Raw genomic sequence first — 14,548 nt, forward strand, 5'->3', positions numbered from 1 at the left:
GGGGCGGCAGGATCCAGCTCAGGCACACAGCGTGTGCCTGCGACACCCATCCGGCGTCAGAGCGGATGCGCTCTGGCCGGGAGAGCCCCGCGTGACCAGGTGCGGACCTGGGTTAGCAATCGCCCTGCGTGAGTTTTTTTAATCCTGAGGACGAGGGAGGCCCAGCTCCTCCAAACAGCCCTGCTCCGCTGGCAGCCCTCGCTGGGCTGGATTTTCCTGCAGGGCTTTTGGATTTTGTTTTTGATCCACTCAAGTGTTGATCGTGTGCCAGACCCGGTGCCAGCACTCAGCTAACGTGTGCAAAGTTGTTCAGAGTAAAGCGCTTGGTAAATGTGGGTTATTATGTACGTTGTTATTTACATACATAATCTAATTTCTTCTCATAACAACCCTATGAGGAAAGGTGCTATTATCCCCATTTTACAGATAAGGAAAGTGAGGCTCCAAGATGTTAAGTGTCTTGTCCTGGTGGCAAACAGCCGGTAAGCGACAGAGGCAGCCTTGGAGCCCAGGTCTCAGACTCCCGAGCCTGTACTCTTAATCTCTGTCTCGTCAAGACTCCCAGTTGGGAAGCCAGCCCCCCGGGCCGGGGGTTACCACGGGGGAGCAAGGCCTTCAGGACGCCACGGCGTTGGTCTGAGAGGCTCGGGGCAGGGGGACAAAGGGGGAGAATGCGCAGAAGGGGAAGGTGTGGTGCCAGGGGCCCCTCGCCCCCTTCCGTCCCTTTGCCCTTGCCCTTGGCTGTACTCACAGTATGAGCGGAGGAGGTGCGGCGGGGCGGGTACCGGGGCCACTGACGCCCTGGCTGTCCTTCCAGCCTGGCTGTGCTCTGTCTACGTGACCCTTGGCAGGTTTCCACTCCCTCCCAGGCCTGAGTAGGGCTGAGCGGCCCCCTGGACGGCACCTTATCTCTGACGCTCAGCATGTCTGTGTCTGGATGGATTCCAAGTGCGGCCTCCTGCCTAGACTTCCAGCCCACCCTGGGGAGATGCCCCTGCTGTGCGGGCAGATAAGCATTGGCAAGTTTGAGCCCGCCCTTGCTTTCGGAGACCCACGAAGGGGGTGTGGAAGGCGTTGGCCTGCGTCTCCGGGACTCCTCCTCGTGAGGCCGCTGGGGGCTGTATTCTCCGCATTATCCCGGGGATGTGTGTGAGACAGCCAAAGGTCAGTGACCCGGCGTGCACCGCCCTCCACAGGACCTACATGGTGCTCTTCAGAGGGTGCTCCGTGCGCCTCCCACTTGAGAATCACCTGGGAGCTCATCAGATGGCACGTTGTCAGGCCATCCCGGGTCGGCGGCGGCAGCACCCCTAGGGCAGGCTTGGACCCGGACGGAGATCAGGCCTTTTGGGTGATTTTGCTGCATCCTGCCGGTGGCCGACCAGGGGTTCTTCGGGAAGGAGACCTCTTGAGCCAGCCTTCCGCCACAGCTGCTTTTGTGCTGTGGGGTTTTGTGTAAGTTGCCTGGTCTCTCTAAAGTTTGGTTCCTTCCTCTGTAAGGCTTTGTAAGCCGTTGTAGGGCAGTCAGTGGCCTGCAGGGGTTAATACCCTCCTGGGTGTGGATCTGTGCTGGCCGGCCGGAGGGGTCTCTTCAGGGGGGTGACTTCCTAGGAGCAGAGCATGAAAAGGTCAGGCTGCTTGTTCCAAAAGGTCATCAGCACACAGTGCAAGCAACACGATTGGGCCCCATTGTGTTTGGAAATTTTGTGGTTGACAGAAGTGGGGGATTAGAACTAGAAACTTTCGGGGCGCCTGGGTGGCTCAGTTGGTTGGGCGACTGCCTTCGGCTCAGGTCATGATCCTGGAGTCCTGGGATCGAGTCCCGCATCGGGCTCCCTGCTCGGCGGGGAGCCTGCTTCTCCCTCTGACCCTCCTCCCTCTCATGCTCTCTGTCTCTCATTCTCTCTCTCACAAATAAATAAAATCTTAAAAAAAAAAAAAAAAAAAGAACTAGAAACTTTCTTTGGGCTTCCCAGCATGTAGAGTGCTGATAGGTGGTGAGGAGTTGGGAACTGGGGGCGGAAGACCTAGAGTCTCATGCAGTTCTGGACTTAATAGCTCAAAGAGAGGCCTCGACCCCTATGGTTTCAGTACCGCAGTTTGGGCTTTGGATGTGAGGCGTGACTTTCCCCATGAATTTCCCAGTGCTCCCGCGCCCCCCGCCCCCCGCCCAAGTTCTGACTTTGCTTCTAGAGCATGACAAGACTCCCAGCTGCAGAGCCACACACATTCCCCCATTGATTGCTGCACTGGTCACCTTGCGTCCTCATCTTCCCTCACCAGGAGATATCGTGGGGAGCGGCCTTGGGAGCTCTGTCATCCTGTTTGCTGGCGGGATGCTATCCATCCCATGTCCCATTGGCTTTGCTAGGACGTCCCACCTGCGGGCTTCCTTCAGCATTAGTGGCTAGGCAAAAGGCCTAGCTTCTCCGGAATGGCTGCCGTGTGTTCCTTCTCTTGGACAGCAAGAACAGGGTCACTTCATTTCCCTTTTCTCCTCAGCCACCAGGAGGCTCGGCATTAAAGGCACAGCCCATCTCTAGTAGCTGTGTGAAGAGCTCTTCTGACCTGCCTGTGTGAATATGCCCTTACTCTCCGGTTTAGGTGTTTTCCTTGGGTTTGTGGGGTTTTTTTTTTCCCCTCTGTTCTTGATTTTAGTGTTTATGTTTCACTACGTTCTTTTCTTTGTTTTCTTGCCCTTTGTGGAACCAGGCTGGGGGTATGTAAAAACACTCACCATGTAAAAGCACACGAAGCTGTCTTCACAAGTGCTTTGTTGGCATGTTGCTCTTTTTGCTCCCTTAGCTTCATGAGACCGTGTCTGTTTGCGTGGTCATAATCTATTGGTCAGATAGATACCTGAGGCCGGGCAGGGTGGCTCATTTCTGCTTGTTTTTCTTTTCTTATCAGCTGCTTCGAATTTTTTAAATAATTTTCTTCAAACCCATTAGTTGCTCAAGGCACAGATGGTACCCTGGTTGGACAGATATGTGCGTTTTTCTTTTTTTTTCCTTCTATTTCTTTCGCATTACACAAGAGTAACCTGCTAATTATAGAATCCAAACATGATAAGTAAAAAGGAAAAAAAAAAAATTACCTATACTCCCACCAGGGATAACAGTTTTCAGCATTTTGTGATTCATCCTCCTGGATATTTTTTTTTCCCTTTTTTTTTTGTTTTTCCTTTTTCTGTTTATACTTTTCCCACAAAAAATAAGATCTAACTAGACACTGGGTTTTTTTTTTTCCTTTAAGATTTTATTTATTTGACAGAGAGAGTACAGCAGGGGGAGCGGCAGGGAGAGGGAGAAGCAGGCTCCCGCTGAGCAGAGAGCCTGATGTAGGGCTCGATACCAAGACCCTGGAATCATGACCTGAGCTGAAGGCAGACGCTTCACCCACTGAGCCACCCAGGCGCCCCTAGACATACTGTTTTATAACCATCTTCACTTGGTGGTAATTAGAATCTTCCCTGTTACTATGTATTTTATAACAATGAAAGGTATTTCAAGTTTATATCCAGGATACACGCACATAATTCGTTTTTAAGCGTGAAAGTACTTACTGTGAAAAGTGACCAATGCCTCTGTCATCCCCAGCCCCAGGCCTGGTTAAAGGGACGGCTTTTAAATCAGACTTTTTGTTGGTACAGTGGTTTCCTCCGTATACTTAAGTAAAATGCTTGCACTACCATTGCTTGGCTTATGTGATGTACTGATTTGCTGCTCAGAAAAAGAAGGCTTTCCATCACGTCCATCAGCCTTCCCCACCTCCTGCAGACATTTTTGTGCCACTATATTGGGTTGCCTCTGTAATTTAAAATATTATCCTGAGGGGTGCCTGGCTGGCTCGGTTGGTAGAGCATGTGACTCTTGATCGGGGTCATGAGTTCAGGCCCCACGTTGGGGGTAGAGGTTACTAAAAAAATAAAGAAACTTAAAAAAAAATTTTTTTTATACTTAAACCTCAGTTTCTTATTCCATTAACCATTGATAATATCTTGTGGCCCTCTTTGCTCTCCCAAGGAGATAGAGACTCCATTTTTTCCTTAACAACCCTGGTACCCAGCATCACAGCGTCTCTCTGTTGTACATTGAGGTCAAGTTTGCATTCTGTTTTATAACCATAAATCTTCGATGAGTGACTGTGAGCTGGTACTGCAAGGTAAAGACCAGCGCCCCGCATTTGCTTCCCTCGGCCATCGTAAATCTTTTGCTGCGGGACCAGGGTGGGGTGGGCCGTCCTCACAGGTCCTTCTCCTTGGATCTGATGCTACTCAAGGAGGGTGTTAAATGTCCTTTCTTTTCTTTTATTACATGCTCAAAACCCACCACTTTATATTTTAGTTTGCTTCATATTTGACCATGTTTTTCTTGTTTAATTTTGTTTGCTTGTTTTCCTGGTGTTTCTAATACAACATCATTTTTACCGGCTGCATCATATCCCATGGAGTGCAGTGTTAATGGCGTCTTTTCATCTCGTCCCCTGTGGTTGGACACTTAGGTTGTTGCCCATTTTTCACTAATGTGAATGGCGCTATAATAAATGTTCTTTTACATTCATCTTTGTGCATTTGTTTCTAACGTAATGTTTGAGAGTCCAGGAATGCTGTTCCCCTTTCAGCCTAATCCGCCCGTCCCCAGCTCCTTGCCATGCGCTGCCTTCCCCACTTCTCTTCAGATCGGCCCGTCCTCGAGGTTGGTGGGAGACGTGTCTGGTGGGAGGCGTGGGCCCCAGGGAATGTCCATCTTCCTCTCCCCAGGCTCCCAAGAGCGGCCATTCCTCAGATTTGGAGTGGAAAACGTCTCCAACTACACGGCCCTTCTGCTGAGCAGGGATGGCAAGACTCTGTATGTGGGCGCCCGAGAGGCCCTCTTTGCTCTCAACACCAGCACCAGCTTCCTGCCTGGCGGGGTGTACCAGGAGGTGAGAAGGTGCCTGGGGCTGGCTAGGCTGGGCAGAGGATGGCAGAGGGGCAGATGGATGGAAAGACCGACCTTCTGGGTGTGAAGATGCTGCAAATGGGAGAAGAGGGGCTGGGCGCACCCCCCATTCCCACCTGTGCACCCCCTTCTCCCGTTCTGCAGCTGCCGTGGAGCGCGGATGCCGAGAGGAGACAGCAGTGCAGCTTCAAGGGCAAGGACCCGCGGGTGAGCTAGCACCTGGAGGCCGCTCGGGCCGAGCGAGGGATGGAGAGAGGTGCACCGGCCCGAGCGTGGAGGCAGGATGTGGGAGCGGTGTAGCCAGCTGCGGCTTCAGAGATGGCCACACCTGTGTTTGGCCCTATACCTAACTATCTCTGTGACCTGGGACAAGTAGATTGGCCTCTCGGAGCCTTAGTGTCCCCACTTGTAAAATGGGGATAATGATGCCTGTCTCACAGGACTTGGGGTGAGGATTCAGTGAGCTAATACGTGTAGGGCACCTGGCACCTAATCAGAACCAAATGAAGCCGGCTTCCAGCAAGAGCAATGACTGGGTATCCCCCTGCGGATGGGGTGCTAGAGCAGGTCTGACTGATCCTGGTGTGGTTTTGGCCGGACTGCTGGGTGTGGGATTTTGTCCAGCCTGGGGTTCTGCTGGAGAGTGTGGAGCATTCTCCACTGTTCCCGGAGACCTCTTGTCCTGCATGTAGCAGGAGGTGGCTGAGGTGAAGGCGAAAGAGCCCCAGACTTGAGGTCAGACGCAGGTTCGAGTCCTGACTGCCCCGACCTCTTAATGGACAAACGTTTATCGAGCACGTGCTCTGTGCTCAAGTCCTTTTAGACACTGGCAATACAGTTGTGAAAAAGAAGGAAGAACAACAGGCCAAACACAGCCACTTGAACCAGGTAGTCAGGCCACACCTCATTAAGAAAGTGACATTTGCGTCAGGACTAGACGTTGCTGAGGGAGTTGGCCGTGGGATACCTGGAGAACGGGCAGGACTGGACTGACTCTGAGCGAGGTGTTTGGGGAACCACCGGAGGGCTGGGCAGGGGAGCGCCATGGTTGGCATGTGTTTTAAAAGGGTCGCTCTGGCTGCCCTGGTGGAGGGTGACTTCTGTGGGGACACAGGGAGGGAGCCCAGTGAGGGGGACCAGACCAGGGTGGCACCAGTCAAGGGAGTGAGAAATGGCCAGATTCCGGATGTAGTTTAAGGATGGGCCCACCAGGGCTTCCTGACGGGAAATGGATGTGTGAGAGAGGAGTCGTGGCTGACCTCCAGGTTTGGAGCCTGAGCAGCTGAAAGGGGAAAGGTCTCAGAGGATAAAGTTTTGGGCAAAAAATCAGATGCTTGGTTGGAGACACCACTAGACGCCCTTGCAGAGGCGATCCATGAATCTGGGGTCCAGGGTCCTGCTCTGGGCTGTGGCTTACCTCACCAGGCAGGTGGGGAGGACCAGAGGTTTTCACTGAGTTTCCGAAAAAGACCTTCAGGGGGCAAAGACCACCTAAGGGGAGGGATTCTATGCCTTCACTCCCAGACTGAAAGGAAGTTTCCGGAACGCAGAACTAGCCGAGCCCCCAGGCCCCCCTCCAGTGCACATGCTCCTTGGTCCTCAGTGTACTCTGCCCCGAGACGCTGCTGGGTTCTCATTTGCCCTGGGATATGAGGAGCTCCAGAGAGCAGAAGCTTTCCCCACGCGCCCCGCACACACTGGTGGTGAGGGCTTGGCGCTGCCCCCTGGTGGCCTGCTTGGGCCTGACATCCTCCTCCCTCCTTCCCCAGCGCGACTGTCAAAACTACATCAAGATCCTCCTGCCACTCAACAGTACTCACCTGTTCACCTGCGGCACGGCGGCCTTCAGCCCCGTGTGCACCTACATCGTGAGTGCCCCTCTCTGCCCAGGCTCGCCTGGGGCTGGCCTGGCAGCGGCCCCTCTCTCTGCACCGGGCGCTGTTCCCCAGCACTGATCCCGGGCCCAGGGCAGGGCCCAGGGCGTAGCTTCTAGGGAGCAGTAGGTCTGAGAGCCCTGAGGCCCAGCCCCAGATCTGGTGGCCGGGTTGGCTGGCAGGGGGGGTGGGGGCAGGGGGCGGAGAGGGGTGCAAGAGAACACCCCCGGGCACAAAGGTCCTGGCCAGCCCAGGACTCACACCCTCTCTTGCTTCCTCGAGCTCTCCCCTGCCCTCACTCAGTTCCACAGCCCACCTCCCCGACCCCTCCTCACACACACTCACTCCTGGTTTCTGTTTTACCCACACCTTAGCAGAGGGTGGCATTTTGAGGCAGTGGATTGGAGCACTGCCTTTGGAGTCAGTCAGACCGGGTGTGAATCATGTTGCCACCCCTTCTGAGTCCTGTCGTGTCTCTCCTGTGGTCACTGGGACTAGTAATGCCCACCGCAGAGGGTCCCTGCCAGACGGTGCCCGCGACTGCGCCCTGGGTGCAGAGATGAAGAGGAGGGCCTGCCTCCCCTCTTGCCCCCCACAGAGCAGCTTTCTCTGGCACACCCGCCTCCTTTCCCTCCAAGCCCACACATTTCCAGGCGTGCGCCTGACCTCTTCCATCTGCCTCCCTGCAGAATGTGGAGAACTTCACTTTGGCACAGGACGAGGTGGGGCACATCCTCCTGGAAGATGGCAAGGGCCGTTGTCCCTTTGACCCCAATTTTAAGTCCACGGCCCTGGTGGTTGGTGAGTGTTGGGGGCAGAGTGGCAGAATGAGTTCAGCAAGGCTCCGTGTGGGGGTGGGAAGGGGGGCAGCCTAGGTCCCAGGCCTGAGCTGGTGGGTCCCTGCCATGCTGAGTCCCAGGGGGCACAGAGTGGCCCTTGGCTGCCCTTAGGTTTGGCTTTTCCCAGTTCCCACTCCCTTCCCTGTCCACCTCAGGCGAGATAGGCAGTGCTGGGGTCACTCAGGGCCATGTGCTGAGGGGCCATTCCCATGGGAATGTTCTCTTGGCAGATGGTGAGCTCTATACCGGAACAGTCAGCAGCTTCCAAGGGAATGACCCGGCCATCTCCCGGAGCCAAAGCCTCCGCCCCACCAAGACCGAGAGCTCCCTCAACTGGCTCCAAGGTGAAATCCTCCCCACACACCCAGTGGGCAGTCCCCAGAGCCCAGGGAGGGGCACGCTCTTCCCTCAGGGCCAGGCCAAGAACAATCTCTCTCCTGTCTGGGATTCCCAGGCTGACTACACTCCTCATTGGTCCCACAGACCCAGCGTTTGTGGCCTCGGCCTATATTCCCGAGAGCCTGGGCAGCTTGGAAGGGGACGATGACAAGATCTACTTCTTCTTCAGCGAGACTGGCCAGGAGTTTGAGTTCTTTGAGAACACCATCGTGTCCCGCGTCGCCCGCATCTGCAAGGTGAGGGGGCCGGGCTGCCCCAGAGACCCCGAAGGCTCCCCCGGTGCAGGATCAGGAAACACCAGGAGGCCTCCTCTGTCCTCCAGGAGGAACAGCTTGGCTAACTGCTTTTCTCTCTGTCCTTTTAAATTAAAATAGCTCTCATGTTTTTTCCTATTTAAGAAAATGCAGAAAAGTACACATAAAAACCACTTACAATAGAAAGAGGCAGTGTAATATCACGACAGAGAGCGGAGACTCAAGCCAGGCTGCCCCAGTTCCGACCCCACCGGTCCTGTGACCTTGGGCAAGTCCCGTGCCCTTTCAGTTAGCGTCCCCATCTGTTCAGTGGGCATAATAAGACCTGCCTCAGACTTATGTGGGCTAAATCCATCCCCAGAAAGCTTTTAGGAGTGTGCTAGGCAAAAACTAAATGTTGACTGTTAGCGTCAGCATTCTCCTGCCGCACCACAGATGATTAGAATATTCCTTGATAATCTATTTCCTTTTTTTGGTATATGTGTAAATAGGTAGGTATTTATAGAATTAAAAAGCTGTTTACAAGCAAGAGGTCTGCAGTGTGGGTATTCAGGTTCCCTGCTCTTGGGGAATCATGACCTCCTTCCCTGTGTGTAGGCAGGCTCCCGTCTGTCCGTTTCCGGGTACTCTGCAGTAAGGAGGGCACCCTCGTTTCCTTGGCCAGCCTCCCGGTGATGGGACCTGGACCCCGCCTTCATGTCTTCCTGATTCTAAATGGAACTCCGCCCTGGCTGTGGCTTGCCCCTCCGGGTGTCTGTGTAGCTACCACTGCGGAGGGGCCGCAAGGAGCCCCAGGTTCCCCCCGGCGGCCCGTGCGTATGCCCAGCCTCTCTCTCCCTCCCCCAGGGGGACGAGGGCGGTGAGCGGGTCCTGCAGCAGCGCTGGACGTCCTTCCTGAAGGCCCAGCTGCTGTGCTCGCGGCCAGACGACGGCTTCCCGTTCAATGTGCTGCAGGATGTCTTCACGCTGAGCCCCAGCCCGCAGGACTGGCATGACACCCTGTTCTACGGGGTCTTCACATCCCAGTGGTACAGCCCCCCGGGACCTAACTGGAGATGGGAGGAAGGGGGATGCCTGGGACTGGGGCCCGAGACCTGGCCGCATCCCGCGCCCCAGGGCTCCTGGGTTCATCCAGCCACTTCCTTTGTAGGCACAGGGGGACCACAGAGGGCTCTGCCGTCTGCGTCTTCACCATGAAGGACGTGCAGAATGCCTTCAGCGGCCTCTACAAGGAGGTGAACCGTGAGACTCAGCAGTGGTACACGGTGACCCACCCAGTGCCCACACCCCGGCCCGGAGCAGTGAGTACTAGCTGCTTGGCAGCATGGCTCCCCACGCCCGGCTGGCTTCTCTGAGTCTGTTTTCTCATCCTGGACGTGGGGGCCAAAGCCCAGGCCTGCTTGTCTTACTGGGTTGGACGTGGCTGTGAATGTTGGAATGGCTGAAACCTGCCTCAGGGTGAGCCGGTGTGCTCCCGTCCCAGCACTTAAGTGTGCACTCTTGTCATTGTCCCTTCGCTCGTGCCTCTCCCCTACTCAGCTGTGGGCTCCTTATCTAGGGAGTGACGGGAGTGGCCTGGCCATGGGGACATCTTCCTTCTGTCCTTCCAGCCTCATGGACTCCCTCCCAAAGCAGACCTTGAAACAAGGATATGAGTGTCAGCAGCTGATGTGGGAGGTGACTCCAGGAAGCACTATGAGGGAACAGGAAAGTGAGAGGGGGGAGCAGCCAAGGAAGAGTGTCACTGAGCTATTCCCGTCATGGGCATCTGGGCCTTACTTCCCTGGGGCCCCGAGAGAGCACCCTCTGACCCCTGCACTAGGAAACCCGGCCAGCCAGGGCTTCCTTCGAGCACTGGCAAAAGGAGCATGAAGGGTGGTCATGCTTCTTGAGGCCTGGGTGAGGGTGAGGGGCCTGGGCAGGAAGGGGGAACCCTGCCAGCCAGGGCCCCTGGGTGCCCCATATCCAGGCTTTGCCCTTGGGCCTCCAGATCAGTGTGTTGGCTCCATGCAGAACCAAGTGACGGGCCATGGCTTCCGGGGGGTGGGCAGATACCCGTCCTGTGCACCGGGGTGGGCAGGGCCAGCAGTCCTGGCCGCGTCTCCAGGCTCCCCTCCTGCGTGCTGCCCTAAGCAGCCCTCCACCTCACGCCGCCGCCTCTTCCTTCAGTGCATCACCAACAGTGCCCGGGAGAGGAGGATCACCTCATCCCTGCAACTCCCAGACCGTGTGCTGAACTTCCTCAAGGACCACTTCCTGATGGACGGGCAGGTCCGCAGCCGCCTCCTGCTGCTGCAGCCCCGGGCCCGCTACCAGCGTGTGGCCGTCCACCGTGTGCCTGGCCTGCACCGCACCTATGACGTGCTCTTCCTGGGCACCGGTGAGTGCCGACAGCAGGGCAGGTTCAGGGTCGAGGAGCCCCGGCTGTTGGGATGTGGGTCTGAGTGCCGTCCGTGTTCCAGGTGATGGCCGGCTGCACAAGGCGGTGGCCGTGGGCTCCAGGGTGCACATCATTGAGGAGCTCCAGATCTTCCCACCGGGACAGCCCGTCCAGAACCTGCTCCTGGATGCCACCAGGGTGAGCTGGAGGAGGAGCCAGGGGAGCGTGCTCGGCTGCCCCTCTGCCATGGACTGGCGGGCCCCGGCCAGCTTTTCCTCCCTGGCGCCAGCAGGATGGAGAGATCCAGGCTCGTGGCATAAGGCAGCAGAAAGCGGGGTGCCCGGGAGCCTGAGAGGAGGCTCCTTGGGGAGTGGCCGGGTGCGGCTGTGGGTGGTGGCCCTGGCCTCCCGCTCCTGCCCCTCATCCCCGTGTCCGTGTCCGTACAGGGACTGCTCTACGCTGCCGCGTCCTCCGGCGTGGTCCAGGTGCCCGTCGCCAACTGCAGCCTGTACCAGAGCTGTGGGGACTGCGTCCTCGCCCGGGACCCCTACTGCGCTTGGAGCAGTTCCAGATGCAGACACATCAGCCTCTACCGGTCTGAGACGACCTCCAGGTGAGAGCTCCTGCCGGCCCTGCCCACCTGTCCGTCGCTGTGCACTGGGCCTCGGGGCACCTTCCCTAGGCCCTCTGTAGAAGCCCCAGGCACGGTCAGCACGATTAGGAACTGGCTCCCCTCTGACTCTCAGAAGTGTTCCGGTTTGGGCCGTAAATGATGTTTGCCTTACCCAGCTGTAGAGCCGGGGACCTCGTTTGGTAAAGTATGAAGTGTCACGGCTCTGAGAAGCTTTGCAGGAGATTGTGGATTGGCGTGTGAATGTGTTCAACGAAAAATAAGAGCTACGTGACAATCCATTAACAAACCGATTAAAAATTGCTTTCAGAAGCACTAAATTGGGTTTGTAAGATGTTCGTATAGAACACTTGAAAAGTAGAGGTAAACAAAACAAAAACTATCCCGAATCCCACCACCTAGAGAGAACTGCAGTGAGATTTTGATACATACCCTCCCGGGTTTTTCTATATATATGTGTGATAAACAAAAATACATGTATTTTAAATGGACTCTGTCCCATTCGTAGCGTCCTTGCTTCACACACAGACCTGGTGCCAGTTTTATATTTCAAAGAATCCCATTTGAGCACACGCGTGTGCACCTGGAAGGACACGCCCAAACTGCCACCTGTCACGATCACCACCGGCTGGTAGATGGTGTGGACTCCTGTAGTGTTTTCGGCGTTTGTACTTGGTTGAGTTTTTTTAGGTTTTGTGAGTGTATCACGGATTACTTTTATTCTTTATTATGTTTTATTAAGCAAGTGCGTGCATGTGCATTGCTTTAAAAGAGAGACATGCGTATAGATCCAGCTGTCCTTCCAGAAAGGTCCATGTTGCTTTTGTAGTGCAGGGAAGTATTATAGTGAATTGTGTTTGAAATAAATACTGTGTAGACAGAGGAGATGCTGGTTCAGACCCTGCAGGGCAGTCAGCCTGGGGAAACCACCTGCCTTTTACTCCGGCTTCGGGCCCGGCGCTCCCTGAGCCCCAGGCCCTTGCGGGGCTGCAGGGCCAGAGAAGTGCCATGTGCTGCACTGGGGATGGGGCCAAGCGGGTGCATGTGGCTTCCTGGCCTGTCTCTGACTCTCTCTGGCCCTCAGGCCATGGATCCAGGACATTGAGGGGGCTAACACCAGGGATCTCTGCAATACTTCCTCACCCGGGCGCCGGTCTTCTGTACTAAGAGGTAAGTCGCCCTGAGAAGGGTTGGAGCTGAGGTGGGGGCCGGGTCTGCCGAGCAAGCCCCCGCAGGCAGTGGTGGGTGTAAATGCCTTTCCTCACGACCTCGTCCCAGACTCCGAGTCGCCAGAGTTGGCACAAGGAGTGCGGTCCCGAGAGAGGTGGGGTGAGCCTGGGGCTCCTGTGGATGCCGGTCCGCCCCCGTTACCCTGGGCTGCTTCTCTCGTCTGTCCGTAGGTGAGAAGCGATGTGAGCAAGTCTACTTCCAGCCCAACACGGTGAACACCTTGGCCTGCCCCCTCCTCTCCAACCTAGCCACCCGGCTCTGGCTGCACAATGGTCTCCCTGTCAATGCCTCAGCCTCCTGCCGTGTGTTGCCCACTGGGGACCTGCTGCTGGTGGGCAGCCAGCAGGAACTGGGGGTGTTCCAGTGCTGGTCCCTGGAGGAGGGCTTCCGGCAGCTGGTGGCCTGTTACCACCCAAAGGTGGTGGACGACGTGCTGGCAGACCGAGCCGACCGGAGCGGCAGCATGCCCGTCGTCATCAGCACGTCCCGGGTGAGCGCACCAGCGGGCAGCAAGGCCAGCTGGGGTGTAGGCAAGTCCTACTGGACCGAGTTCCTGGTGATGTGCACGCTGTTTGTGTTCGCCGTGGTGCTCTTCATTTTATTCTTCCTCTATCGGCACCGGGGTGGCATGAAGGTCTTCCTGAAGCAGGGCGAGTGTACCAGTGTGCACCCCAAGGCCCGCCCCGTGGCGCTGCCACCCGAGACCCGGCCGCTGAATGGCATAGGCCCCCCTAGCACCCCACTCGACCACCGGGGCTACCAGGCCCTGTCAGATAGCTCCCCGGCGCCCCGCGTCTTCACCGAGTCAGAGAAGCGGCCGCTCAGCATCCAGGACAGCTTTGTGGAGGTGTCTCCGGTGTGCCCCCGGCCCCGGGTCCGCCTGGGCTCTGAGATCCGGGACTCCGTGGTGTGAGAGCACACTTCTCGAGGAGTCCACCCTGGCTTCCGAGGCCGTGAGTGCTCAGAGGGGGCCAGCCGGACCGCTGCGCCTCGGGGAACATGACCGTGGCGCCCGGGGTTTGGGGCTGATGGAGCCCACGGGCCTGCTGCTCCTCGGCCAAGTAGCACGGCCCCCTCCGACCGACCGCCCGCCGTGGCCTGGGAGGGCCCGGTTGCAAATGGGGGCCTGCCTGGAAGGGCAGAACAGTGCTCCTTGTGTAAAACTGAGCCCTTTGTTTAAAAAACAATTGCAAATGTGAAGCGATTGAGAAGAACAGCACATCACAGAGCTCCATGGGCGCGAACAGCCGCGCCGCGCCGCGGGGCCTCAGAGGCATGGCCGACTCACCCAGAGTGCTTGAGACAGAGCTGGCCATCCCCACCAGCTGGCCTCTTCCACCTTCTGCCTTACCCTGCTGCCACCGCTGCCCCTCGTCCCCCAGAAGCAGGGGCCGGCTCGGGCTCCGTGGGTCCTGCCTTGCCGGCTGGCTGACTTATTACATTTATCATCCCGTCACCTCAGGGACCTGAGGGTCACACTGCCACTGCAGCTGTCACAAGGCCTTGGGCTCAGACTCACCTGCTGGACCTTTCCGGCCTGTATCAGGCTGTGGCCACGTGCGAGAGGGGCAGCGTGAGCCCAGGAGAGAGTTTAGGACGATGGACTCCTTTCCCTTGAAGTCAAGGAAGAGACTGTTGCCTGCCTTCCTCCATCCCAGCCTTCGAACCCATCCACCCCGGACTCCTCCCCAGAGCCCAGCCCCTGGTTCATCCCCTCTACCTGCCTGCTCCCCCTCTAAGGGGTATTGACACTGCCCTACACAGGAACCCCGAGTTTATGTGGGTTTTATATTTTTTTTTATAAGAGGCACTTTACTTTTTTTTTTTTTTAATAAAATCTAAAGAACAGAAACAGAATCATGGCCCTTCCTCTCAAAAGACTGTTCCTTTTTTGAGGTTGGCCCAGTTCTCTGAATTTTGAGGAGTTCTGAGCCTCTGCTTTCCAGGGGCTAGTGGGCCAGAGCCATCCTGGCCTGGCCGACTCCCATCTCCCAGGGG

At 56.6% G+C, this 14,548-nt stretch overlaps 1 protein-coding gene across 1 annotated transcript in view; it reads left to right on the plus strand.

Moving 5' to 3' along the window:
* The window catches only part of SEMA4B (semaphorin 4B), a 24,242-nt gene extending 9,780 nt beyond the window's left edge, over positions 1–14,462 (plus strand). Inside the window, exons 2-14 of the mRNA XM_021680673.2 lie at positions 4,763–4,926; positions 5,088–5,150; positions 6,713–6,811; positions 7,507–7,618; positions 7,887–8,000; positions 8,140–8,291; positions 9,156–9,337; positions 9,460–9,610; positions 10,479–10,689; positions 10,772–10,887; positions 11,136–11,302; positions 12,405–12,490; positions 12,721–14,462. Of these exons, the coding sequence (XP_021536348.1) occupies positions 4,763–4,926; positions 5,088–5,150; positions 6,713–6,811; positions 7,507–7,618; positions 7,887–8,000; positions 8,140–8,291; positions 9,156–9,337; positions 9,460–9,610; positions 10,479–10,689; positions 10,772–10,887; positions 11,136–11,302; positions 12,405–12,490; positions 12,721–13,463 (2,360 nt within the window). The 3' untranslated portion in view covers positions 13,464–14,462. The remainder of the gene's footprint in view (positions 1–4,762; positions 4,927–5,087; positions 5,151–6,712; positions 6,812–7,506; positions 7,619–7,886; positions 8,001–8,139; positions 8,292–9,155; positions 9,338–9,459; positions 9,611–10,478; positions 10,690–10,771; positions 10,888–11,135; positions 11,303–12,404; positions 12,491–12,720) is intronic.
* The last annotated feature ends 86 nt before the right edge of the window (positions 14,463–14,548 follow it).

This window comes from Neomonachus schauinslandi, chromosome 9 (assembly GCF_002201575.2).
Source record: "Neomonachus schauinslandi chromosome 9, ASM220157v2, whole genome shotgun sequence".
NCBI lineage: Eukaryota > Metazoa > Chordata > Mammalia > Carnivora > Phocidae > Neomonachus > Neomonachus schauinslandi.